The sequence below is a fragment of the Oryzias latipes genome, chromosome 8, assembly GCF_053564925.1.
Source record: "Oryzias latipes strain Hd-rR chromosome 8, Olatipes_Hd-rR_3.1".
Taxonomy (NCBI): Eukaryota; Metazoa; Chordata; class Actinopteri; order Beloniformes; family Adrianichthyidae; genus Oryzias; species Oryzias latipes.
The window spans coordinates 11026507-11054092 of NC_136244.1; the positions used below are offsets into that span (position 1 = coordinate 11026507).

At 40.0% G+C, this 27586-nt stretch overlaps 1 protein-coding gene across 1 annotated transcript in view; it reads right to left on the reverse strand.

Moving 5' to 3' along the window:
- Window positions 1-11366: 11366 nt before the first annotated feature.
- The window catches only part of grin2aa (glutamate receptor, ionotropic, N-methyl D-aspartate 2A, a), a 197798-nt gene continuing 181578 nt past the window's right edge, over window positions 11367-27586 (reverse strand). The window contains exons 14-15 of the mRNA XM_004071747.5: window positions 21536-21774; window positions 11367-19781 (exon numbers count right to left, since the gene is read on the reverse strand). Coding sequence (XP_004071795.2) covers window positions 17817-19781; window positions 21536-21774 — 2204 coding nt within the window. The 3' untranslated portion in view covers window positions 11367-17816. The remainder of the gene's footprint in view (window positions 19782-21535; window positions 21775-27586) is intronic.

Below are 27586 nucleotides of genomic sequence, written 5' to 3' on the forward strand. Positions count from 1 at the left end.
TTTCCTTATGGAATCATGTGATCATTCAGAGAATCTCCCAGTACAGTCAGCTTCTCTTCTGCTGCATTTAAAAAACGGCCACTTCTGCGGTCTTTTCTATCTCTGCCTGACCGAATTTGACAAATTGCTGTCCTGCATTAACCCAAAAGGAAAAAAAAAAGTATAAAATTAGGGGACCTTTTAAGTATTGTTTCAATGAAAACAACTAAATATCATAAGGTTCAACAAGCCCGAGCAGGCTGCCTCTTCAATGCCGCAGCGGCTCTCTGTCTGGCTGCCAGCTCGCCTCCCGGGACCCGGCATAGCAAGCCCCATGGGCTGGAGTGTTTGCTGTATCCCGAAAGGATAATGCGAAGCAAATTAAAGTTTACAGCATATTTCATTGTAGAACTTTTAAAACATATTGAAATAATTGATGAAACCAGCTTGCCTTATTGCTTTATGCTGCTGTAAAACCAAACCTCCACAATCCATTGTCAAGTTTGAAACAAGAGTCAGAAGTACCAAATGCTGCACTCAGATTACCACTAGAGGGTGGTTTCGGAAGAGAGTTATTTCCCATTGATCCTCTGGAAAAAATTGCAGCATTTTAATGGGCTGAAATGAAGGGAGCTAACAAAAAATGTCACTGCATCACATTCACACTGAAAATAATCTGAATAATGTATGGTTATGAATACATAAGATTTTTTCTTTTCTTTTTTTTTTAAAGGAAGCATTAAAGGTCATTTACTTTTGGAAAGTGGTGAATGAAAAATTTTAAAGAAAAAAAATAATTAAGGAAGCTCCACAGGGATGAGGCAGCAATTATGCACACTAACATTTTGTTCTGTATTATCACTGCTTTCAAAACACCCAAGAAATTAATTTTCTTGCAGGCACATTGTAGACAGCACAATGATTAATGGGGACCTTTAACGATTTACAGCAGTAAAAGGTCAATTTCTGGATACAAAAGAGCCACAAAGAATTATGTTCCAACGGCAAAAACTGATAATTCAAAAGAACCCGTTCATCCCTTTTTTCCATCCTAATGAAAGAAGCATTAATTTAGCTCGTCTTATAGACAGAGCTGAGCTGGAGTTGGCCTTTCTCAAAGTCTTTTTTGAAAGTGGATGTACACAAACAGATGCTAGCCTACTTTGGACTTAGCAACATGCTTGGTTGTTTTTGCCTCTGGGTTTTTCTTCATCCCAAACAGAGAGACAGAGGGAGAGAGAGAGAGAGATGGGGGGGGGGGGGTGATGTTGTTTTTACTTTTTTCTTTTTTCTTTTTACATTATGAATCACATCAGTGGGAGATTTGGCTTTTGAAGAACAAAAATCATTTTAGATCATTTATTCTCACCTTGATATTCATTGACTGTTATTGTTATTGACTGTTGCATACAAGATTGGTAGTAACATATATTGTGAATTTGCTTACAGGACTAATGCTTCCAATATGGCCAACATGCAGTGGTATCAGACTGTTTTACTGTGTTAGTAACAAGGTTGGGAGTTAACATAGCCACAGTAAGGTTTGTTTCATCTGGATCAGTTTGTTTCTTTACGTGCTGCATAAGAAGGTTGGAAGCTGCAGTTATTGTAAATACGCTAATGCAGCTAACATGGCTAAAGTGTAAGATGTTGCAAAGTTTTAGAGTTCTAAAACTAACAATGTTAGGGATTGGTTTCATAAATCTACATTTTGAAAAGCAGATAGTCTAAATAGAAATAAGATAGAATAAATCTTCCTGTTGTACTTTTACACACACACACACATATATATATATATATATATATATATATATATATATATATATATATATATATATATATATATATATATATATATATATATATATATATTCCTTTGCAGAAAGATTCTTTAAAAAAATACATTCATTTGAATTTCTATAATTACTAACTTTTGACTTTAATTCACTTTAGCATTCCTCAGTATTTATGGTTCATACTTAATGCCTGCAGCTCTTTGTAACCATTTATTTCACCAGTGCAGAAACAACATAAAGCTAAATTAACCATTAAATTAATTTTCTCCCCCACAGGGAATGCAATTTGTCTCGCTTTCTTTTTCTTCTGCACCTTTTTATGGTGCAACTTATTTTCAACAAGCAACAACTATATTTAGCCATCGACCTAAACTTAGTTTATTTGGTTTATTTAGCACACAAAAAACCTGTTTGTCTTTCATTTTTTGTAATATTACATTTATTTAGCTTAATTTGACCACATTCCTCATTGAAATTGAATAGTTACAAGCTTTGTATTAAAAATTTGGGTGTTGCTGGGAGTTTCCAAATCTTGGCAAATCCTTACAAATATAAAGACAATTAGGTTTTTGACTGGAACTCTACGAAGAGGGATGTTTTAACTTCCTTTATTCAAAAACTGTAGCTTTTCCTACAATGTTGGAAAGAAGACCCCATTCCAATTTTAAGGCTGTGTCAAAGCATGGGATTCCAGACCTTTCATACATTTAAATACCTGGAAAGATTTGATGTTCCTGTTTCCAAGTTTCTCATCATTCAGTTAGATACAAATGCCCCCAGCCCCCTTTAAAAACACAACACCCACACAACATATCTACTCCATGTTATTAAAACACAAATCTCCAAGTCAGCTTTCTCCATCTCCTCTGCGAGGTTCTTTCATATCAAATCAGAGTCTCTGCAATATATTAAAGCTGCAACAATCTGCCGGTGCACAATCACACAGGCGCTGCAAAATTATTTTATGTAAGAGAGAGCAAAGAGCCAATTAACTTTATTACTGATATTGAACTAGGGAATGCTGGGATGGCAGGTTATTTAAGAAAAACGCACACATCCGCATGAGCTCTAATTTAACATTTGAAGCATCCCCTTTTTTTGGAAACAATTATGCATTTACAATGTACCTGCACGCATTTGGTTCATTTTTAAGGTGAGTCAGCAAACGGTAGACCAAACACTGACTAACACATTTACATTAGCTTTAAATAAAATATGATTTAAACTGAACGGTGTTAATTACAAATCATTTCACAACGTGAGTTTATTGACATCGATGACATTCATATTCCCAGAATGGTGACAAGGGTTTTCTGTCAGGATCTGGTGGTGAAGGACCCAAGATGCAGGAGACCAGGCTTGGTGACAGAAAATAGAACATATAATAAACAAACTGCAATGTGACAAAACAATGGGAGCAACAAAAAGGTGTCAACTTGAGTCAGAACACAGACTCATATTCACCTCCGTTTATTGCTGGAGGCAGAAAGGCCGCAGAAAAGGCCTGAAATGTGCTCCATCGAGGTCGATTGCAGCCAGCACAGGGTCAGTTCGCCAGGAGCCGTGGAGGGGTTGCTTTCAATAACCAATGTGCCACAAAGCTCCCTCCACAGCGGTACTACGACTGTACCATTGACCTCCTGCCCAGAGCTATCCCCACCCCAAGGTCTCTGTAACACCCCCTCTGTGTTCAGGCATTTGTCAATGACGTCTTCCGGGACATGCGCTTCGGACAGCGCTTCACCCAGGTGTCCATCCCCCATCACCCGAATCCAGCAAAGCAATTTATCGTTGAGGTGGATGCCTCCAACAGAGGGGTCAGAGCAGTACTCTCTCAACGCCATGGTCAGCCAGCCAAGATGTTCCCGTGCGCCTACTTCTCCTGAAAACTCAACAACGCAGAGCAGAACTATGACGTAGGCGACCGAGAACTCCTGGCAGTGAAGGAGGCGTTCACTGAGTGGAGGCATTGGCTCAAAGGGTCGGCTCAACCCTTCCTGGTCCTAACCAACCAAAAGAACCATGAGTACATTAAATCCCCCAAGCTGTTGAACTCACGACAGGCATGTTTGTCTCGAACTGAAAGGCTGTTGCACTGTCACGTTTTTATGAAACCACGATATAAGGATCAGTCGCACCAGAACCCACTATCATAACCAGCTGACAGGGTGTACGTCCCTCTGTCCCATTGGAAATGGGTTCTCCACCTTTACATGATTTGCCTGCAGCCGGACACCCAGGTATGGCCAGCACAAATCCCTTACTGCAAACTCTTTCTGGTGGCCTACTCTAAAGGCAGATGTAGCCCAGTACGTGATCCAATGTGCATCCTGCCAAATGGCTAAGTTGGTTCAACAACTTTCGGGCCAGCCTCCTGCAACCACTGTCCATACCACAGCGCCCCTTGTCACACATTGCTGCGAACTTCATTGCTGATCTACCCCGTTCGACAGGTAACACCACCATCCTCTTTCCACCTGAAACCTCCTGCTAAGCCTTCCCTGCAAGAAACTGAGTCACAGGTATATGAGTACATGCTCTGTGTCACCCATACCTGGGTGTCTGGCTGCCGGCAAGTCATGCACAAGGTGGAGAACCCATTTCGATGGAATGATGGGACATACACCCTATCAGGCGGGCAATATGGTGGGGGAGCCACAGTAGAATTGAGTTGAGACAACTCAGTCATTGTGTTCCACCGAGCGGAGGACGGGTGTGACTGATCCTTCCGCAGAGGTGTCGTAGAGACGAGACACCGCATCGGCCTTTCCGTTCTTGGAACCAGGGTGATAAGTGATCTGCAACTGAAAGTGTGAAAAGAACAGGGACAAACGTGCCTGCCGTGCCAACCGCTTTGCAGACTTGATATATTCTAGGTTCTTATGGTCAGTTAAAACCGGTCGAGGCCTGACACGAGTTCTCCCAGTGGCGGCGCTTGGAGCCTGGTGTCTGGGCTTGATGGGTGGCTCCCTGGGGTGTGGGGCGGGTCTCCCTTGGGGGGCCCTGGCTTGTGCCTTTGGTTGGGATTGGGGAATGATCAGAACTCCTGGGTGGTGGTGGGATGCTTGTCTAGGGCTGGAAGTGCTCTCCTGGGTAGGGCCCCGCGCTGGGCCCTCCGGACGCGGCAGGGGGGCTACTCTTCCAGTCGGGTTGGAGCTTGCCCTCTTTGTCCCCCTGTTACTCCCTGCTCTCTAACATTGGGAGCCCCTTTGGCGATCCTGCCAGCCCTCGCCTGGGTGGCAGATGTGATTGCCCGGCGGTCGTTTTTTTCCTATCTGCTATACCGTGCGGGTGTTGGGGGGTCCTGGCTACGACTACTGCTTTGGCGGGGGCCTTGGTGTGGGATGACTCAGAACCCTCCCTCTTTCTTTTTACATTCCATCAATCACCCCAGAAGAACATAAACACTCACTCAAGCACAGGTTGTATCTCATCTTTTCACAAATAGTTTGTGTGACTGAATGAAATGTTTGACATGTGTTAGTCTGAATGCATAAGTCTGCGTGTGCGAACTGTAGTTGTGTCATGTCAATGTTGACATGTTTGTATGTGAGCATTATTGGAGCCAACAGGTATGTTTGTAACATTTGAGGGTGTGTGTGTGGACAGGCCCCACCCCTTTTAGATTTATTATAAATCTAAACCTGACAGTAATACTTATAAACTTCCAGCAAACTGTTGCTTCATGATGCTTTATAATTTGACCCCCCACTTGTATAATTAACACCCTCCTGTCCTCCTCTTGTCTAACTTCCCTCTTTCTTCCTCCTCTTCTTCTCCATCCAACCCAAATAAAAATGGTTACGTATATTTAATAAAGTTTAGCCTAAGGAGGGGTTTATTCAAATATAAACTTCGTGTTCAGAAGATTCATAACCCCATGTTGAACAGCAAAATATGTCAAACACAAGAGGCCTTTAGCTCTTATCTGTTTCCTCAGCTGTTGGACAGGACAAGTTTAAATAAATAAATAAATCAATATAATGGCTAGAGGAAGAACAAGGAGAATTAATGGAAAACAGTCAGTGAGGCCCTTTTAACAGGGCCGGTGGCAGGCAGTAGCTAGGGGTTGCTATAGCAACTGCAAGATTTGGCAAAGCAACCTCAAAGTATATTAAAGCCTAAATATGCGTTCACACCAAACACAATCCGTGCATCAGGGACAACCAGTTTCAAATTTAAGTCAATAGTACATACATGATCTGAGGTCCTGTGTGAGATTTGAGTGTCAGGGGCTGCTTGTCAGACTGGCAGCTGCGCGGCCAGGGTTCAAATAACTGAAATTTGCTAATGTCACCTCATCACATCCATTGACTGTAAAATATTGTCTATGGTCGCATCAACCAATCAAGGACTCATCATGGGACATGATGACGTGTTCAGTGACTCGATAAACTTGTCGGATCAACTACGCCAACCCTGGGAGGCTGGCAGGCATGCAGAGACAGAGGAGCAGCTGCAGCATTGGGGAGGCAGCCTCTTATATTTTTCTTATTTTGACCGGGACAATTCTGAAAAAGAAGGTCTTTTAAGTTTATTCATGTTTTTTTTCACCTCTCAGGTTAATGCTGGACAGTAAGTTTTCAAACTTGGTCACAGAGAGATGGAAACACAGCAGAAGCTGCTGTCATTCATATGCAGGTCCTGCAGCAGGAGTGAACCAGGAGAGTCTTTGAATAATCTTATGAACCCAGACATGGGACATGATTCCCAATGCTTTTTGTAAAGTATTTTGAAATACTCCATATTACCAAAAGTATTCGCCCTCCCAATCAAATGATCAGAATCAGGTGTCTTAGTCACTTGACCTGCCCACAGGTGTTTAAAATCAAGCACTCACACATGCACACTGTTTTTACATACATTTGTGAAAGAATGGGCCACTCTCATGAGCTCCGTGAATTCCAGCATGGAACTGTCAGAGGATGCCACCTGTGCAACAAATTCAGTCGTGAAATTTCCCCACTCCTAAATATCCCACAATCAACTGTCAGCTCTATCATAACAAAATGGAAGAGTTTGGGTACAACTGCAACTCAGCCTTGAAGTGGTAGGTCACCTAAACTGACAGAGGGGTATGTGGATGCTTAAGCGCATAGTGCAAAGACTTTCTTCACAGTAAATTGCTACAGAGCTCCAAACTTCATGTGACCTTCAGATTAGCCCAAGTACAGTATGCAGAAAGCTCCATGGAATGGGTTTCCATGGCCGAGCAGCTGCATCCAAGCCACACATCACCAAATGCAATGCAAAGCGTTGGATGCAGTGGTGTATAGCACGGCGCCACTGGACTCTGGAGTAGTGGATACACGTTCTCTGGAGTAATGAATCATGCCTTTCCATCTGCTACTCTGATGGACAATTCTGGGGTTTGGAGGTTGCCAGGAGAGTGGTACATTTCGGACTGCATGGAGCCAAGTGGGAAATTTGTAGGAGGAATTATGGTGTTGGGTTGTTTTTCGGGACAAGGGCTTGGCCCCTTAGTTCTAGTGAAATGAACTCTAAATGCTTCAAATTAACAAAACTATTTGGACAATTCCAAGCTTCAAACCTTGTGGGAACAGTTTGGAGCAGGCCTCTTCCTCTTCCAACATGGCCAGTGCACAGAGCAAAGTCCATAAAGACATGTGTGACAGAGTCTGGTGGGGATGAACTTGACTGGCCTGAATGAAGTCCTGACCTGAGCCCGATAGTCTCTGCTCTAATTCATCCCAAAAGTGTTCTGAGAGCCAGGCCTTTTCATGTGTGTGGTGTGTGATCTCACTAACACACTTTTGGAAGAATGGTCAAAAATTCTATAAACACGCACGTCAACCTTGTGGATAGCCTTCCCAGAATAGTTGAAGCTGTAATAGCTGCGAAAGGTGGACCGACATCCTATTGAACTTTATGGGTTAGCAATGGAATAGCATTTCAGTTCATATGTGAGTCAAGGCAGCAGAGGAAATACTTTTGGTAATGTAGTGTAACTAATTCTGATTTCTAAAGATATACACAGACACCGCTCCATGTACGTCTTTCTGAAGAACTGTTATCTATAAGCCAAAATGAATCCTACATTCATGGAGGGCTGAATAGAAAATATCACAGAGGAAAAAGAAATAAAAGAAAACATTTTATATGACAAAACCATGACATATATTAAAATAACCCTCACATACACACATTCGAAACATGAGGTTTTAGAATAAACTAAATTTAACTTATTAGTTAATGTAGAACCTGCACCCTTGTTATGTTTTCACTTTAAAACATGTAAAAGATACTTTTTCCATTTTGAGGCATGAATTAAAAAGAAGTTGAGATTAACAATGAATTATTCAAAGATAAGTCTATGTATGAGTCCTTTAGGTCGATCCTACAGATGCTGTTGTCCAAAGTAAGATAGATCTATAGCTGGAATTTGGGACAGAGCCAGTCCAATTTTTTTTCCCAGAAATATACATCATACGCACTCACACACGAAGAAAAGATACAGTCATATTACTGGTACAAAACTTTAAAGCCAAATAATAATTAAAATATAAGCATTTATCTCCACCACAGTTGTTGTAAATATATAATTTATTAAAACGGGAAAAACCCATTGGTTTTACCCCAAAATGTATTTGCAATGTTGAATTATTTATTTATTTATTTTTTATTTATCTATCTTTGCACCCTGCCATTTTATAATAAATATAATTTTAAAGAGCAATTTAAATATGTACTGGAAAAAATCATGTTCAGGGAACCAGCAAAACCACCAGTTTACATTATTTTCAAGCACTGACTGACAAAAACTGGTCATTGAATAACTGTTGACGGTCAAATCATGAAGTCAAACAATGAAGCTTTGATCATTCTAAAAATCACTTTTTCATTTCTCTGCCCCTATATCTGCTTTAAAAAAACATTTCCAAGACTGCATTGCTGTATAATTGTGTTTGTAGTGTCAAATCCTCCACAAAAATATCTTTTAGATTCATTTTGAAAATGTAAACAGCGGCTTTTTGTAATTAATCAGTAAAACTGGAGTTCATGGACAAAAACCTGAAGGCTCGCCAATTGTTTGTCTCTCTGAATCAAATGAGAGGTTTTGAGAAGCAATTGAAAAAATAAGGAAAAATGACCAAGTAAACAAGCTCCCTTTTCTCTCCCTTCTCCATTTTTTTTACTTGCCCTTCTGCTGAAGAATAATGATCTGCCACAGCTTTTTTGGCACGCTTACTGACACAACAGCACACACACAAACAAACATTGATTGTCTTTGTCTCGTGCACACACACTCGTTCAGACGCCTCTCCTGGACCTCAACCTGGACCACACTGAGGTCTGTTGATCTGTCAAATGATACCACCATTGCAATTACCACACGTCCACTGTATCTCTTCTTGCCTTAGAAGCTCCTTCTCCTGAATGTTTTCCCATTCTTCCTCTTCCCTTTTCTTTGAATTTCCACAGACTGTCGTTATTAAGTTCTTGTTCTTGCTCTTACAACCTATCGCCCATCACAAACACTCAAGATTTCTTTATGAGTACATTTCTTCTTTGACAATGATGGATCCCCGCTGACCTTGCTGGGTGTAGTACAGTTCCTTACCCAATTTTAGCTATCTGAAGAATCTCCTTAGGGGTTTTCTTTTCTTGGGCGTGCTATAAATGTGATGCTTTTGTAAGATTAAACTTTTCCCGTCGTATTTGTAAAAGATTTGAGTAATTTCTCACCGAATCAGTTGGAGTCTAATAATTGTCCAACAGAAAACCTTTACCTTCAAGCCACAATGATTGCCAAAATTATTCAAACCCAACATATTTGATAACCACATGTAGCTAAAATCAACATATAGAAATCCAACATTACCTTTTGAATTGTTGTTTGACAGGAAAAAGGCCTAGACCAAAAGAAGATTCATGAATGTTGGTCATAGAGGACATGAGGATGGTTGATGTGAAAAAAGAAGATGCAAAGGATTCTCTGTTGAATCTCCTAAAGGGAGCAGTTGGAAGACAGAAATAAGACATAATCATTCAACAAAATAATAATGAAGATGGGTCTGGACAAAAATGGTGGAACTCATCCATCCAGCTTCTGAACCCAATAAATCCCTTTTAGGTTTCAGGAGGTTGCAAGCCGCTATTCTGTCCTTTTTTAAAATTTTGCATTAAAAAAGAAAACACACAAAAAATGCAAAACATTTCACTTCAGGAAGTGAAATAGGGGGCAGTTTAAAGATACAAATTACCTTGAAGCATGACTTTGGACTGTAGGAAGAAGCCGGCCTTCCTGGAGAAAACCGCATGCATGCAGAGAACATACAAAACTACACACAGAAAAGATCCAGCAACTATTTTTATTCTTTGGTATGATCTGATTTTGCATTCAAACTCTCAAGTCTCTATATCATGATGGACCCTCTTCCACCTGGGACATCCAGGTAGTCACATTATCATTTCTTTCTGGGGTGTCATCTTTTTTGACTAAATATTTTTTATAAATCCATCAAGAGACACATTTCTCATTTTTAATGGTTATCTTTTAGAGCCTTTTCATTTACTAATAATTCTATGAGTTTTCACCTGTTTAAGTATTAATAGTAAATGGCGTATACTTTTATATCACTTCTCTATTCTGCTTTAAGGCTTTGAAGTCATGGCCCTATTCACGCACACACATACACATTCACACACTAATGACGGCTCTGCCACCATACATGATGGGAATCTCAACCACCAGGAACAATGTGAGGTTCAGTGTTTTACCCAAAGAAACTTTAGCAAATGGACAAGGAAGGTGGGGACCAAACCTGTGATCCTCCGATAAGAGTTTTTCCTGGTTTTTCAGAGAAACCAAATGTGCTGCTTCTGTACTTTTTTGTATGTCTAATCCTAGTAGTGACATATTTAACCTTTGTGCTGTCTTAGATGACCCCACCCTTACATTGATGTGTTCTCCCTACCATGACAAAGGTGGATAAAGGTGGAAAGATTTAATGTAATCCATGAACACTAGTGAAGATCACAAATCATTGAAGAAAAAAGGGTCAGAGCACTGTCTAGTGGGTCTAGATGACCCAACTCCCAACGTTAAAGTGCCTAGCATAGCACAAGGATTACACTCACTCAGTGTTTAGTAGGGGTGTAACGATGAAATATTCCTTACATAAGAACATTTTCCTGTCATGGATCAGTGAGAAACCTTCCAAAGCAAACTAGCATAAACTTGTCTTTGACCCTTTTAACTCTGAAATACTTGACCTGTCTGCTCCACTTTACAAAAGGAATGATTGATTAAAATATGGACCCCTTGCATCTGCTTTACCATTCTCAATAAACAGTGTAATTATTTACTCACATTTTTAAGGATTTTTATTTACTTATTTATTTTCTTTATCTTCCAAGTTGGTATCTTTAAAAAAACATTGTAAGCAAGAATTTTGTTTTGGATTGGACAAGAACTACTGTAACTTAGGATCAGTGTTGTGCTGAGCTGTGTTTGCTGAAAATATGTTGAAAAGACAATAAAAAAAAGTTTGCACTAATGCACTGACAAAAGCAATTTCTTTTAAGCAAAGTGAGAAAACAACCTGTAGATTTGAACAGGACAGCCAGTCTTGTGAATGGTGAAATTTTATTCTAGTCGCTTTACAGAGAGAGAGAGAGAGAGAGAGCAAGAGAACGATAGAAAGAAAAAGAGAGAGATAAACAGTGCCACTGTACAGAAGAGCTCTTGTGAAATTCACACAAAAAATATTATTTTTACTCTTTATAATTCTCCATGATGATGTATTCCAGTATGAATTTACAAGCGATGTTTACAGGTGTAATTTCTAAATATATTCAAAATAGTTACTTAAAAGTCTCTGAAGAAACATTTTTTTTTCTTTTCTGTTTTTTCTTTTCAGTATTTTTTTTCTAAAAAGCTCTATTGTTACAGCAAACAATAATAATAAGTTGTATCTTTGGAGGGACTCAGAGTAGAGGGTTTTCTTTTTGTTGTCTTCTGTATGCTTGAAGTCCTGACTACACGCAGGGAGGGAAGCAGAGCTGGTGATAGTTATTTTCATCCGTCACTTGGAGGAAGAGCAAGGATGTTGGACCCACCCACCTCCACCACCACCACTAACCTGCCCTCCACTGAGCAGAAAAGTTACCCAGCGAGGAAGCATTGGTCAGAAACTCGCCTTCTTCCCTCCAAAAAAAGCAGCAGCATCTTCATTGTGTTATAAAAAACAAAACAAAACAAAAAAATTGTTTTTCTTTTTGTTGTTCTCTCAGATATGTATATACTCACACCTGGTTACAAAGCATTAGTGATCATATCATAATCAAAACAAACAAACAAAGAGAAACTGAAAAACTGTTACATCTGGGGTTGCATGCCATCACCTCATAGTTCAATAATATATCATTGAATGTATTTAAAATACTTTTTTAAAATAATAATATTAAAAAAAGGTGTCATCACAAGGTCTGGGAGTGTTCGAATAAAAAACACCTGTAGTTTACATGACAATTCTGTAAAGGTGGAACATACTATACACATTGGCATGATGGAAATGCAATGGCGCCATATATATATATATATATATATATATATATATATATATATATATATATATATATATATATATATATATATATATATATATATAATTATTCTTATTTTTTACATGTGCATATTGTTGAATTGAATGCAAGCAGTTTGTAAAATTTGACATTATGACAATAAATAAGCAAAAAAAGATGCAAAATTTGGGGGGAAATTTGTTTTTTTTCTGAAAGTCCCAAAAGTACAAAATAGTGGTATGATTATCATTAAAAAATTTTGAACATGGAGAATGAATTGGAACAGAGTGGCTTCAGCAGGGGATCGCCATTAAAACCATGAAGAAAAAGAGAGGCACCTATTGCAGTGTTCTGTTCAATGGTGGCTTTTTCTAATTTTTGATGTTCAATTGACTCTATAATGATGAAGTAAAGCCGTTCCACATAAAACGCACTCCGCGAGAGTGTGTGCGAGATGTTTCTCTCGCAGAGAAAAACATCTAAGCACCATCCCTTCCTTTCCTCCTGCTTATAACCTTCTTTGACTTCATGGGTTTGAAGCAGAACTGGAAGACTTCGGATTGGTAAACATTTCGGGGAGAAAAGCTCGATTTTGCTTTAGTCTCTAAAAACAACAAAATAAAAGTGTCATTTTTTATTAAAAACATTTGGCACACACGTTTTGTTACTTCTGCCTCCATGCAAAATCATCCTGAGGTATTTTATCTGATAAAAATGTGGTTTTGCCAGTCCAATCGGCAGACCCAAGATGGTTTCATGCTCTTATTTTTTTAAGTGTACAGCTCTATGCTACAAAAATTAGCATTATGTTGGCACAAGTGGAGATGGAGGTGTTTGCATGTGCAATGTTTTTAAGTGCAGTCAAGAAGAACAACAATGTGAATAAATCAACCAAAAAATAAATAAATCATTTTGCACCACTTTAACAAAGCAAATATTTCTTACAAATGGTTTATACATGATGAACAAGGAACACAGCTGTTTAATCTGGATTTTAGTTGGCTTGTTATCCCACTAAAACAATGCTGCAAGGTCCAGGAGCCACCTGTCTCGGATAGCTATTCATGAGCCTGGCTGATTGGACTGAACAAGATACCTATACCCAGTCTTAGAAAAAAAAAAAGTAACAACTATGTTTGTCCATATGCCCAAAATGCATCCAAATGGGATGGTAGCAAGTTTTATATGGAAAAGTAAGCCTGTGAAATGTTTTGAACAATTTCTAAAGTTTTTAACTTTAAACTTTATACCTAAAAATTGTGCAACTGGAACCTGGCTGTGTGCTGACTTACTAAAGCCTTGGTCACATCCACCCCCATATGGGTGCTACTGGTTTTTGGGCTGTGGCCACACCTTAAGGGGAGCCAGGTGTGTCTTGCAGTTCCCTTGAGGCTTATATGTCCACGTCAAAGACGATGATGATCAGCTTTCACTGTTTCGCACAGTTGGTTTGGCAGAGAGTTTTACGCCAGATAGCTACCCTGTTTCGCCTTCCTGACACAACGCTGTATTTTACCCGGGCTGGGGACAGACACAGGGAGATTCAGACTTGGGCCCTGTGGGTACACAGTTAGGCAGTAGTGTGAAGGGTCTTGCCCAAGGATCTACATCGGATGAAGCTCATTGTGCCCGGGGGAAGCAAACCCTGGTATGCCGTGTGCCAGTCCTACATTTAACCAAGTGCTGTCCAGCTGCTGTGCAACCACCTCACGTGGTGTCATGAAAATGGAACAGACGAATGTGGTGCGCGTCGTACCTGTATAGGGAAGTATTCATAAGGCTAATGTAAGTTACACACACTTATGAAGTGTAGGTGATGCTGTCTTCCGGTTCCCCTTAGGAGCCCACGCATGGGAGAGTACTGGGTGCGCACATGATACATAAGTACCTGTATGACACGCAAACAGCACTCTGATTGTCGAATTTCCTAATTTCTAACAGTCAGGCTGCATGCACAGAGTGCGTACAGTACGTACTACGTACTGGGAATAGGACTTAACAGGTTCCTTGCGCAGTCTGCAGGGCTTGTGTCAAAAAAATTGAAAAATCTGTACAACACACCTACGTCTCATCTATATTACCCTTACACGGGGTAAAATGTTATAAAAGTGTTCGCTAAAACCTGTCACTTGCAAAATGAAATAATCTGCAATCGTAAAATTTGGTAAGAGTCCAATTGTGTGCCCTGTGCAAGTTTGGCCATTTTTCGCCCACAGACAACCACCTATAATGGAAGTTGTGATTAACTCTTAAAGTGTTTCCTGTGTCTAAAACAAACTCAATAAAAAAAACAGATGGAGTGTGTCTTTTGTGGAATCCCCGTTGTTAAATGCTTTTTACGTATTATGATAGCCAAGAAAGTTGCAAAAGCACAAGGTGCTTTTACGCATTTTGTGAAACATAATCCAAGTTTATCCAGATTGACTAGTACAGGATTCGATTGAGAAACTTTGTTTTCAAACGGCACAGCGTTGCCTACATTCTTTTACTTTAGTATGGGTTACAAAAGCTTAAAGCTCTAGTGTCTTAGTGACTGGAACAAGATCTCAGTAGTGGGCCAAGAAGCATTTTTAGTGGGACTTCACAAGCTTAATGCCGATCATAGTCAATGGGACTATGGGTCAAATACATTTTTCTCATCCTTTTTTTGTATCGGGTATACACATAGTGTTGTAGTTGAAAAAACTATGAGTTTAGATGTCTCACACAAGTTTGCAATGATATGTACTCAAAGTATTTAGGCTTGCTATTCTAAATGTTTTGCAAGACTTATGATTTCTGAAAGGAGAGACGTGTCAGAAAAGGACATTCTGTGTGCAAACCTGTTGTCCAACACTTATATAAATGGAGCCTGTTTTCGCTGCCTAGAAGTAAATCTTGTACTGTTTGTAAACACGTTTGTTTCCCTTCTAAATGGTGCCACATTTGTAAGGAACATACATTTGTGGGATGAGCAGCAGCAGCTTGCATCCATGAAAAATGCATTAAATCTATTTTTTTTTATTATTGCTTTGGAATATGTCCTATTTTTAGCTTCAATGCAAACATGAACGCAGTCAGTAAGGGTTTGTCTCAATAATTGACATTCCATGTTTAAATGATCTAGAAAAGGCCCTTTGGGACTGCTGGGATTGTGCAAAGTCAATCTGATGCTTCACATCACCAAGTTGCTGCATTGTTTGGAGTTACCCCCAGCATCCATCCATCCATCCATCCCATTCTTAACCATCTGTATCCCTTTCTAGGTCACTGGGCTGCCGTGACCCCAGCAAACCCAAAGCGAAGGTTGGGCGGAGGTAGACCTATTACTGTTACTGTTGGGCAAAGGTGGGGTACACCTTGGACAGGTCGCCAGTCTGTCACAGGGCACACAATCACTTCCACACACTCACACACAGGGACACTTTAGAGTAACCAATTAACCTACAAAGCATTCGGTAGCAGTATTTGGACTGATACCAAATAGTTTTTGGAAGGGCCCAGAGAAAACCTACACATGAAAAGAGAGAATGTGCAAACTCCACACAGAACTCCCCTGCTGGGATTCGAACCAGGGCCTTCTCACTGTGAGGCAAACGTGCTTAACCACAGTTCCACCATGCAAACCCTGTATCATTTACAAATTGAAAATAAGGTTCCATCCAACAGGGGGTATCAGAGACAGGCTGTGAAGATGATCATCCCAAGTTTCTTTACCCTGTCAAGATTTATGCATTGCAGGTTGTCTTCTACTGATTTACAGGGGCAACTGTACGCATATACCTTACAAATGTGGCATTATTTGACAGGGTATTAAACAGCCTTTCCATGAGAGCAAGATTTATTGCTAGAAAGCATAATAACAATAAATAACCCACCAAACATTTTGAGCATGTGGACTTGAGATGGTTTCAAATTAAACTGTCCCTGAATCATACCATACAAAAATTTACCATATTTAAATGATTGCAACTCAGATAAGTAGCAGTGGTGCAATATGATGCTTATAGTCTTATTCTGAAAAATCAGAATTATTTGTTTTGTATTAAGTTTGATCACATTATGACAGCATGGGCTGTGAACCAGCATAGCTGTCATACAACCTCTCATGAGATTGAGTTGGAAAACAGTACATTAGAGTTTTAAATATAATCAAATTTTACCCATATTTCCCCCAAAAAAGTTACACCAGTCTAGTCAACAATTGTTAGACCATCGTCATGTGAAAAAAGAAAGAAAAAGGTTAACATTTGTATACTTTAATACCCTGTTTCTCAGTCAAATGGGGGCTGAAGTCAAATAAAAATCAGTGCACACTTTTTATCTAATCTCAGCTTTGCTCTCCCCTCCTCCATTGTCATCATGTCAATTTTATATGTATCTATGGTGGTATTTGTTTGTATTTCTCTTCTTTGACATTGAAAAAAAAACATGCAAAAAAAAAAGTTTTTGTATGGTATTTTTTCATAACCAACCTTTTTTCAAATGTAAATGTGAAAGGAAGAGTGGAAGGGGGAGTTCAAAACTAATAGCTATTCTGCTACCAAATAAGCAAACACTAAAATCTTACATATTGGAATTCGGAAGTCAGAATCCCTTATAAATCTTATAGCTCAGTAGAATAAAAAAAGCAGTACTTTGCAATCATTTTTCTATGTGCAGCGCAAATGAAATGCCTGTCGATGGTCTCAAGTTTCTCTGCTTTCTAGGAGTCATTTGTCTGAAACCTGTAAACATTACTCATTTAAAGAACGTGCATTTTTCATCTTATCATCGATGTTTTTCGTTACATATCGCACATCACTAAAAAAAGCCCTGGTTGACTTCACATCCCTGCCAAAAGCAAATGGTTGATCCACTCTGTCATTTATACTTTTCTTCTCCCATCAGTCTTTCATCAACAGGTGTAAAGATGTTGCTTGGTAACAAGCAGATTAAAGAAGCCAACCGTAACACCGACTTCATGAGAAGCCTACCAATCTGGTGTTGTGAAAAACATTTTTCCACCTGAACTGCTGAACCCTGATCTCAGCAGTTGCAGTGAATAAAGAAAGGGAAGAAAGGGGCGTGTGATAAAAGGATTTCTCTCATCTTTCCTGTCCTGTCTTCAACAGCATTCTTGTAAATGCCTTTATTCTTCAAACTTATTGATTCTTCTTCCTGTTTGGTGAAACCCAGTTATCAATGCCCATCCATCGTTTTACACCAGGTTGTCAAATGGTAGTGTGTTGGCCAAGTGGCGTGCTTGGTAGTACATTGGAAAGAATAAGCAAAGATGATGTTATTTTCTGGAAAGATAGAAGTAGTAATACCATCAGACCCAAGTGGGCTTAAGTTCCAGTTGAATACAATGTCCAAGAGAAGAAACATCTAGTTTAGCTACTTACATATTTCCAGGGAAAGAAATATGTAGTTTAGCTATGGCATCCCTTAGTGGACAACATGGTTGATAAATTATAATACAAACCCATAGAGGAGTAGGAAGGAGAGAAAACATTTTTTTTCATATTTTAACTAAACATCTGACTCCAGACTGGGAATTTTCTTATACACCCGTCTATTGCTGAACTGGGCTGAGTTTAGGACGCCACGTGAGGCTGGGTATGCACTTGTCTTGTTGGCTGAGTAAGGCATCACATGCTCTTTATTGTACATGTCATTAGCTATTCGCCCGTCCCTTGAGCAGTATGAGGAGGTGGACTTAACTGAAGAGCGAAGATTGTTCGCATCGTTGCGCGTTTTGATGGGGGCTGCTCCTAATGCTCCACCAGGGGAACCCACAGCCAGCTGTTTGTAAATATCAGAGGAGCTTCGTCCGTGTACCAGTCTGCTGCTGCTATCATCCCTCAGCGAATGGCTGAGGAACGGGTTGTCCGAAGCGTGGACCGGGTACAGGGACTTGCTCCTCTTGCTTTCTTCTAGGTTGTGGTTGAAGAGCATAGATTTAGACCCAGTGCCGAACAGTCTGCCGGAGTAGGGACGCATGCCAAAAAGGTTTGCGTATTGCGAATCAGATGTAGATTCCAAGAAGCGGTCCTTCTCCTTAAGGCTGACGCTGCGTGCTGGTCGGCCCAGATCCACGTCCTTTGGCTTTTCAAGCATAATATTGTCAAAAGAATGCTGACGACTTAGCCTCAAACGATTCCGCTTTTGGACGTGAGGTCCGTCTGTTTGTGGCCAGTAGAGGCCAAACATATCGTCTGGCTGCTGCTGCTCTCGATGGTGCATGGTTGGACTAACCAAAGGGTCTGCAAGGAGCTGATCCTCACTGATGTCATACAGATTGGCTGTATGAAGACATGCCTCGCAGCGGTTATAGGGTGAGCGGGTGCCAGAGGCTGACGAAGATCCGGCAGAGACATAAGGACCTCCCTGCTGATAGCTAGAAGATACTTTGGACAAACATGAGCGGCAGTGTGTCTGTTTGTATCGATCAATGGTTTCATGGGGGGATAAGGAAAGGTTTTTCTCTTTCAGGCTGTAGTGTTTAGAGTAAGTTGAGTCCGGCATGAGATCTGTGTCTGCATGATGTAAAGGCGAGGAGTTTAGATGAATGATGGGCTGCTCACACTTTCTGTAGTTGTCACTGTGGTCGGAGTAAATTTCCGGATAATCCATGTCATCTGCAGGAAGACCGTGACTCTCTCGGTAGTGAACGGGGTCAGAATGGAGGCTCAGCTCTCGATCAGAGTCAACGGTGTAGATTTTCTCTCCTCCTCCTCCTCTCCCACTTTGGTTGGTTCCGCTGCTGACCTGCTTAGTTTTTAAGTAGGACAGCTCTACCTCACTGCAGTCCCTTGGGTATTTTGACGTCACCGATCTTTTTTTTAAGTTGTCCTTGGGTTTCAGGTGCTTGTTGTTTTCTGGGTCCTTGTAGGAGGCGGCCCTGCTGGAGCAGTCAGAGATGTCCGAGTGGGCTGTGTCCTCAGGAAGGTAGCGCTGTGTCTTCATTGATATTCGCGGGTCTGGCATGAGCATGTCAGGCATCGGGGCGGGCCCTGGTGGGACAGAACGAAGCGTATCCACAGACTTCTTCCACAGTGTACGTGTTGGCTTGGCGTTTGTCTGCACTGCGTCCGCACTCACCGCTACTTCCACTGTATTTGGATTGGCATCGTTCAGGGTGAGAGGATGTTGGCCACCCTGGAAAATGTAGTTGTTAAGGTGGTCCTTGTGTCGATTGGCGAAATAAGACTGCAAGTCACCGCTATCCCCATAGATCATGTCTTTAGGGGCATAGCTGCGGTTATCAGCATAGATGAAGTTGCCCTTCTCTGCCATCATGTCCATGATCATGGGGCCAGCTGAGTGCATGAATTCACGTTTGGGTGAGTTCATGCGGGACCCACCTAGATTAGACATGTTGGTCATCTGTTTGGCAGACTTAATGAGCTTGAGCATTTTGTCCTGAGGGCTGAAGTCAAGGTCTGTCTTTTTCTTCATGTCAATATGGACTCCATGGATGCAGCTCCATATCCCCTATACAAGACATATGAATGAACACAAACAAAAAAAATGAGAAAAAGGAAAAACAACGAGACAATCATTGTGGTTATTTTCTTATTTTCATCTGTAGGTTTATGTCAAAATTATTTTTGGCAAGTAAGGGAATAGGCCATAGAGAAACCCCATTAATTAACACATTGAAGGCATTCTAAAACAAAAGAAAATAAGTAGAAGTTGCATTTACTTTCATGTTTGAGCAATTTAGATGAATATATATTATTATTATTGACACCATCTTGCAGTTTAGGATTAAAAAATCGGATTTTAAAAGTAAAGGAATGCAAAAAAAAAAAAAAAGGAAAAAATAGCACATTAATTCATCAGGCTGCCACTATTGTAAACTCAAAAAGTATTTTATGCAATAACAATACCAGGAACTATTATGTAATTGTCAAAATACAAGACGAACAGATTATATGCTGTGTGTCTCTCCCTTTCCCGGCCTGTGACGCCGAGACATAATCTATTTGAAGTTCTTTTGTTTTTGTGGTTACTGCAGGCTGTAACAAAAGCCGTATAGCTCACACTAACAACTCTCAATAGCAGCAAAAGAAACGTTTTTTCCTTTACTTCTTTAATTTTCTTTACCTTTATTTAACCAGGTAAGAACATTGTTTTTATTTACAATAATGACCTGGGAAGTAGAGAAGTCAATTTAGTCACTGACTTAACATCGAAGCTTAACACCTTGATGCGCAAATCATGTTTGGAGTAAACACACTTCAACTCAGCCGGAGATTGTACTGATGTTGTTGGTCATAAACAACATTCAAATCACTCATCATCATTTGAAGGAGAAGGTTGGTGTGGCCACAGCTCTGCAGGCGGCTGTAGTTGAGTGATCTTCGGTTGTTGTCAATTTCATCAGTGACCAGATGAGGGGATCAGCCAGTCTACATGGTTATAGAATGATGCAAGAGATGCTGGAAGGACTGCGTATCATGCGGGACTTGGTTTTTTATCATGCGATAAAAACTATTTTTCTCCTGATTACGAGATAGAAGTTGTTATCATGAGAAAACACACAAAAAAGAAATCACAAGTAGGGTCAGCCGTTTTCGGCTTCTATACCTTGGAATTGTGCATTCTAACATTTTCTCTAAGACCTCAATCTTTTCTTTAAAAACATTTTTTTCAGTATACAGTCAGTGCTTTTATGCCTTCATGTCCATGTATTCTGTTCTTCCAAAAAGAATAGACAGCTGACCTTTTAGCAGAATTGGAGAATAAATTGGTTAAGTGTGGGCCACTGTGGTTTCACCCAAAACACGCTGCAATGTCCAAGGCAGCCTTTTAATGCCACCCTTCTCCTGCCTATACGCCCCACTTTTTCTTGAGTCTATGGCAGAAGCTCTATGCACAAACTCCAATGCTTTCTTCTGCTACTGCTAATCGAAAATTGAACTGAGACGGCCCTGTCTGACTTCAGTGGAGCTGAAGTAGCCAATAGCTTAGCTGCAGTGCTTCAATGCACCTTAGAACTTTGATCATGACCACTGCTAACCCACAGGAGTCTCCCAAGGCTTACAACCCAACTGCTTCTTCCTTACATCTTTACATGCTTAATTGTTTATTGCGTTGGATCCCTTGTGGCTCTTTGAGGATGAACCTTATGCAGTCTGTAGGTCATGTACTGCTTTTGTCTAGATGTTAATTAAAAAAAAAATAATAATAACTCAAATACTTATAATTATATATTAATACCAAAAAGAAAAACTAGATCTTACCCTACTAATGGAGAAAAGAAGACCTGGTTTTCCAGAACAGACTCCGGTGAAGCAGTATCTAAGCCTCCAGTAAAAGAGATGCTCAGAGATAAAGGTGATCAGGGACAGTCCCATGGCTGTAGCCAGCATGTAAAAAACCCCCGCCATGTTGTCAACGTCCAGCTGACTTGACATCACCTCATTTTTTTCATTGTGGCAAATTCCAGTGAGCCACTGTGCTTCTAGTTCCTCCATTTCACCTGAAAAAAAATAGCAGACAAACTTAGATTCAGCACTGAATGATACTTAAAGAATGTACACTAAAGAAATGTTTATGCCCTTACAAAATAGCTGTATTCAATGTGTTGTCATAGTATGACTGTTCAATGGACTGCATTTGTTGGGTATACCAATATCAAAGAACATGTTTGGCTTGTTTTCACACTCTTGAAAGGGTAAAAACTAAAACTTTAAAAGAAAAAGTATTTCATGCTACATGGCTACTACATATAAATACTTCACCTTGATTGATTTGATTGATTTCAAGCATTAGTTGTAGTCAATACAATCGAAGAAATCCCACAGATTTAACAAACTCATCACGGAAATGATGAAATGTAAAGACAAAAAAAAAAAAAAACAAGTCACATTTTCTTAAATAAATATAGTGATCATTAACAAAAGTCATGTAGAGCTTGATTTATTGCTTGAAAAGGAGTGGGAAGAAGCAAACCTATATAATCCCACCCCTACTGACTACATTAACTTTATACCTTTAATTAGTTTTCGTAATCCAGTTCTGATCAGATCAAAATTAAAAATTGAATGCAACTTTCAGTATTACAGTGATATCCGGCCATATTTTGTCAGTGCCAGGCGCCAGCAACTGTTTGTGTTAACAATGCACCAGCGGATCGATCCATCCACCCAGAAAGTGGTGGAAAGCAGTCCAGAGAGAGGTAGAAGAAATGCCACCCTACTCATTAGTAGAAAAATGGTCCATGTTTGTCAGGATTGGTTGATTTTACGAGGATAACAAAACAAAAATAGCTAAGTTAACTCAGAGTTAAGGAAGGCTAACTGGCAGCCGGCTGTTGCTGTTGTAAAAGTGATCAGATTAAATAAATAAATAAATGTCAGTAGGATCAGAATACCCAACTTTCCTTCTTTTATTGAATTTTCTTTCTTTGTTTGTTTCTTTTTAACAATTGCTACGGTCAGCCACCAGTTAGCCTTCTGTAGCTCCAAGTAAACACTCTTAAACTTTATTTTCCATCCATTATCTTAACCCACTTTATACCTTTCGGAGTCACAGTGCTGCCGGAGCCTGTCCCAGCTACTGTTGGGCTAAAGCAGGGTAGACAGGGTAGCCACTATCCTGGATAAAACATCCAAGATGCATGAATACTTAAGCTCAATACCCCAACTGACTCAGTGAATGTTTCAGGCAATGGACAGCAGAGGATGTGGTGCTGAAGGACAGATTCTCATGGGAGGTCAAACCCCTGCATGGGATGTACCACTGAATCATAACTAAAGTGGCTGATATTAGGAAATCCTACCAATGGCGAGAAAGGGCTGCCCTAAAGGACAGCACTGAAGCACTCATCCTGGCAGCTCAGGAACAAGCCCTGAGCGCCAGAGCGATAGAGACTGAGGTCCACCACCACACCAGACAAGACCCAAGGTGTAGGCTGTGTAAAGAGGCGCCTGAAACAATCCAGCACATAACTGCAGGGTGTAAGATGCCGGCAGGGAAAGCATACATGGAGCGCCACAATCAAGTGGCTAAAAAATTATATAGGAGCATGTGTGCAGAAAATGAACTGGAAAGTCAAAATGGGAAACAGCTCCAAAAGTTGTAAAGAACGAGAGAAAGGATGGTAATGGCGAACCAACCAATCATTGTAGTGGCGGATAAATAAGAGAGGAAAGTCATTGTGGTGGATGTGGAAGTATCATGTGATGGCAACATCAGGAAGAAGGAACATGAAAACAGGATTAATACCAGGGACTCAGAGAAAAACAGGAAAAAGAATGGAAAGTGAAGATGACAGTGGTGCTTGTGGTAATGTGAGCACTCGGGGCAGTAACCCCCAAGCTGGAGGAGTGGCTACAACAGATCCCTGTTGTCAGAATGAGTTCCTAGCGTAAATTACAAAAAACATGGGCTTTAAAATAAAAAAATATTATGCAATAACCAGAATGACATAACATGCGGAGCTAGCAGTGATCAACTTAACAATTTCATTTGATACGAACAAAATGCACATCCATATTTGCAAAAGTTTGGATGTTTGTTTTTATGGGCAAAATGCTGACATGCTGCTGAGGCCAGCTTATGGTTCACATAATGAAATGAGTTGAAAGTTGGTGCCTCAGAGATTGAGTCGACTTGCTTCCGGGTAGGAAAGTGAGCTGCGAAAAGAACTCATATTTCATTAAAAAATGACTACAAATGGATTACAAATTCTTTCTTTTCTTCTGTTGTGTTTGATAGCAGTTTACGCCCCAAGGTCTGAGGATACAGCGCCACTTACAGACACTTTATGAACTTAGTTAACACAGACACATGATTATTAGCAAAAGCGGCTGCCGCAGCCCGGAACATGTCCTCAGAGTAACATGCGCTCACTTCTCTTTTTTTCTTGTTGCAAACATATAATGATGACTCCAAGCCGTGTGGCTGCCATTTTTCACGGATCATTTGGATTTTCATTGTGATGACAACAATTTACGATTGTACAGTGTTGCATTTAGGCAATGTTCTTTTATTTTTTGTTGTTGAGGAAAGTATAAATTCATGAGATCACAAAGTTATCAGTTGTGTAACCCTTGTGCGATCCTAGGCACTTTAACATTGGGAGTTGGGTCATGTGTTTTTCAACACCCTGGTGTGCCATGGGAGATGGTCCAGTGTGCCGTTGGAAATTGCCCTCATTAACTGATCTAACAATATTTTCCATATCAGCTCTTTGTTCATCCAAACAGTTCCTGATAAAACACTGAGAAATTAGGAATATGAAAGATCATAAAACACTTTATCTTTGTGTTTATTTGATTCTATTAAAGATATTTTTATAAGAATGACGGTACCGCGACTTAGCTGCAACTAAAGCCGTTTTCTGAAAAGTCCCGCCCCTTTAACTGTCTCCACCAATCATTCTTGGGGGATTAATCACATGTCATCAGTCTGACCAATCAGAAGTGGTTAAAGTCTTCACTTCCTTGTCCCGATTTAGCTCATAAAGTCTCTCAGTTTCCCCAAAAATACCAGCTAAAGCTCGTCTTTAGTGGTGTAGCTTTCCATAGAATCCGGTGTCAGACCGTGGAACAAGTGAACAAAACAATGAAGCGCAGAGACGCTTGTCTTTCTGCGTTTGGCGGATTTTTGCACTACATCTCCCATGATGCATTGTGTTAAAGAGACAACTTCTCTGCGCACAACGTCTCTCCTCTTAACGTCTGGAAACAACAACGAACACACATCAAACAGTTTCTAAATATTCTAACTTAACTTTTATTACATCTTTTAGAAAAAACAGCTGCAACTTCCAGCTTTTTCTGCCACAATTGTCACAAAAATGCATGTGAGATTGCGGAGGGGCTGTAGATCGACAATACAGACTATGAGTTTCTCTTTTTTCTTTTTTTTTGGATGCTGGTGTGCCGCGGGATTTTTGTCAAGGTTAAAGTGTGCCGTGGCTCAAAAAAGGTTGAAAAACACTGATCTAGACCCCCTAGACAGTGCGCTGAACCTTTTTTCTTCAATGATTTGTGAACCTCACTGGTGTCCATGGATTACATGAAATCTTTCCACCTTTATCCACCTTTGTCATGGTAGGGAGAACACGTCAATGTAAGGGTGGGGTCATCTAAGATAGCACAAGGGTTAAAAGGAGCTCTCGGGAAATGCTACCAGCAGTTGATCTTTTTAAAACATTTGTTTGTTATAATTTTTTGATAATAAATTATAAGGTTTACAATCTTGAAACAACAAACGTATAAAAATATACAAGTTACAGGAGTAAATAAAAATCCAGTTAATTAACTGTCACAATGTTGGCCACATAGAGGAAATAGCATATTATTTGCGCATGTGCAGACAGATCAGGTAGCCGGTACAGATCGGTTTGCGACATGGCGCTTTCAGCTTCCTACTGGACATGGATTGTCCGAAATGCCAGGGAAATTTAGCTTAAACAATGAGTGGCTTTTCAAGGAGAGGTATGAACTGTGGGAACTAAAAGACGCTAAAATGAATTTTGCACCAAAAATTTGTGCAAAACACAGACTTGCTCCAAGTCCTTCGACATAAGCAGCATAAATGAACCACGTGAAAGGTAATAGACAGTGACAGCTGCCGAACGCTGCAGAAGTCAGACGTCAGAGAACCTTTTAAAACAGGTAATGATCATCTTACTTTGAAAGCGTGTTGCATTCAATGAAACAAAAAAAACACACCCACAGGTGACCTTCATTTAAATCTGTTCTTTGGTTTTCATTCTAATATTTTCAAGAACTACGAAAGCAAGAACTCCAAACATGCTGGGCACTAACTTTATCTGATCATGAAAGCTATAAGATGAGCTGCCATTAAAAGTTGAAAAGCCACAAAGTGCTCATGTCATAAGCATGATACCTTTTGTTTATGTGCTCATCATGATATTCCCAGTCTGTTGTGTTCTTCCTAATTACTTTATCTACTAACATTACAGAGCAAAGCGTTAAATGATAAATTTGATCGTTCTTTTAGAAGTATTAGTCTTTCTTTTCTTTTGTTTGTAAGAGTGCTGTCTGAATGTCACCAGCCACCAGGCTTAAAATTCCCATCCTTGTCGGCAGATAGGTCAAAGGGACTGCTTCTGACGTGTTACTAAGCGAAAGGTAGAGAGCAACAAAGCCCTTATCTTTTCCCATTCGTCTGTCTGTCTGCATACCCTTTCCCGTGTTTCCCCTCCCTCCGTAGCTTCCTCTGTGACATTTGGTGCGCGGCTAATCCAATCTATGTCATTCAGGGCCGGATAACTAAAGCGTCTATGTGAGAAAGACAAATATCATGGTGGTTCTCCGTCGCATGTCTTGGAGGCCAAGACATCTTTAAATGTAGCTGGAAAGCATTTGTCTTGTGCAACATTTCTAAATATATCAAAGGCTAGAGTTCAGTGCACGTCTCCTCATCTTTGGAATTGGGAAGTCTTTCTGTCTGTTGTTTCTCTCAGTGTCTATTTGCAAAGATTCACTGCTGTTAGAGGTCAAGTTTTCTTCTGTACAGTCTAGCAAGTGAAAAGGGCAGCTACAAAAAGACTAAAAAGTTCCATTGACATTGCTAAAATCAAACAGTGAATCAAAATTTCAAATAAAAATAGGACGTTAAATTGTGCTCTGATGCATTTTTGTGATTTTTTTAAGGCCATCATCTATTCCTATTTATCAGTCTCAAGAGTGCCCCTATTTCCAAAAAACCAGGGTTGCAACAAAACTAGTCTACATCCACCGCCCTGCTTGTTTTCCAATTACCTCTACCCTAATATGTTGCTAATTGTCTAGGTCAGGTGTGGTCAATCTGTCAGAACCTGGTTCCACTAGATCCAGCAGTTCCACTAGATCCAGCAGCTGATTTAGTCCATATGTTGCGTTGTGTTGACACATCCACAAAAAAAAGAGCAATCATAGTGTTTACATTCTAATTGATTAATCCATAAAATCTATCAAATAAAATGATCTGATTGCTCTTTAAGCGTTTTGTGGGTTGTTTGTTTCTGGTTATTTTTTAATATTTTTTTATTTTAAACCAAATGTTTTTTGTAATTTACGCTAGGATCAGAAGAAAAGAGAGGGTGGTTGATGTTCATTGCCTATAAAAGGCAGGTCGTGAGTCTATTGTGACAAGAGACCTGCAAGAGGAAATCAGCAATATGTTAGCTGCAAGTCCAACGCATCAGTTTATCTCAATACGATTAGAAAGAATAAAGAGATTTTTACAGAAGGGCCTTTGCTTTATTTGGAAAAATGAAAGCGAGTTGATTTTATTGTATTACATCAACATTGACTTGGAAACATACTGAAAAG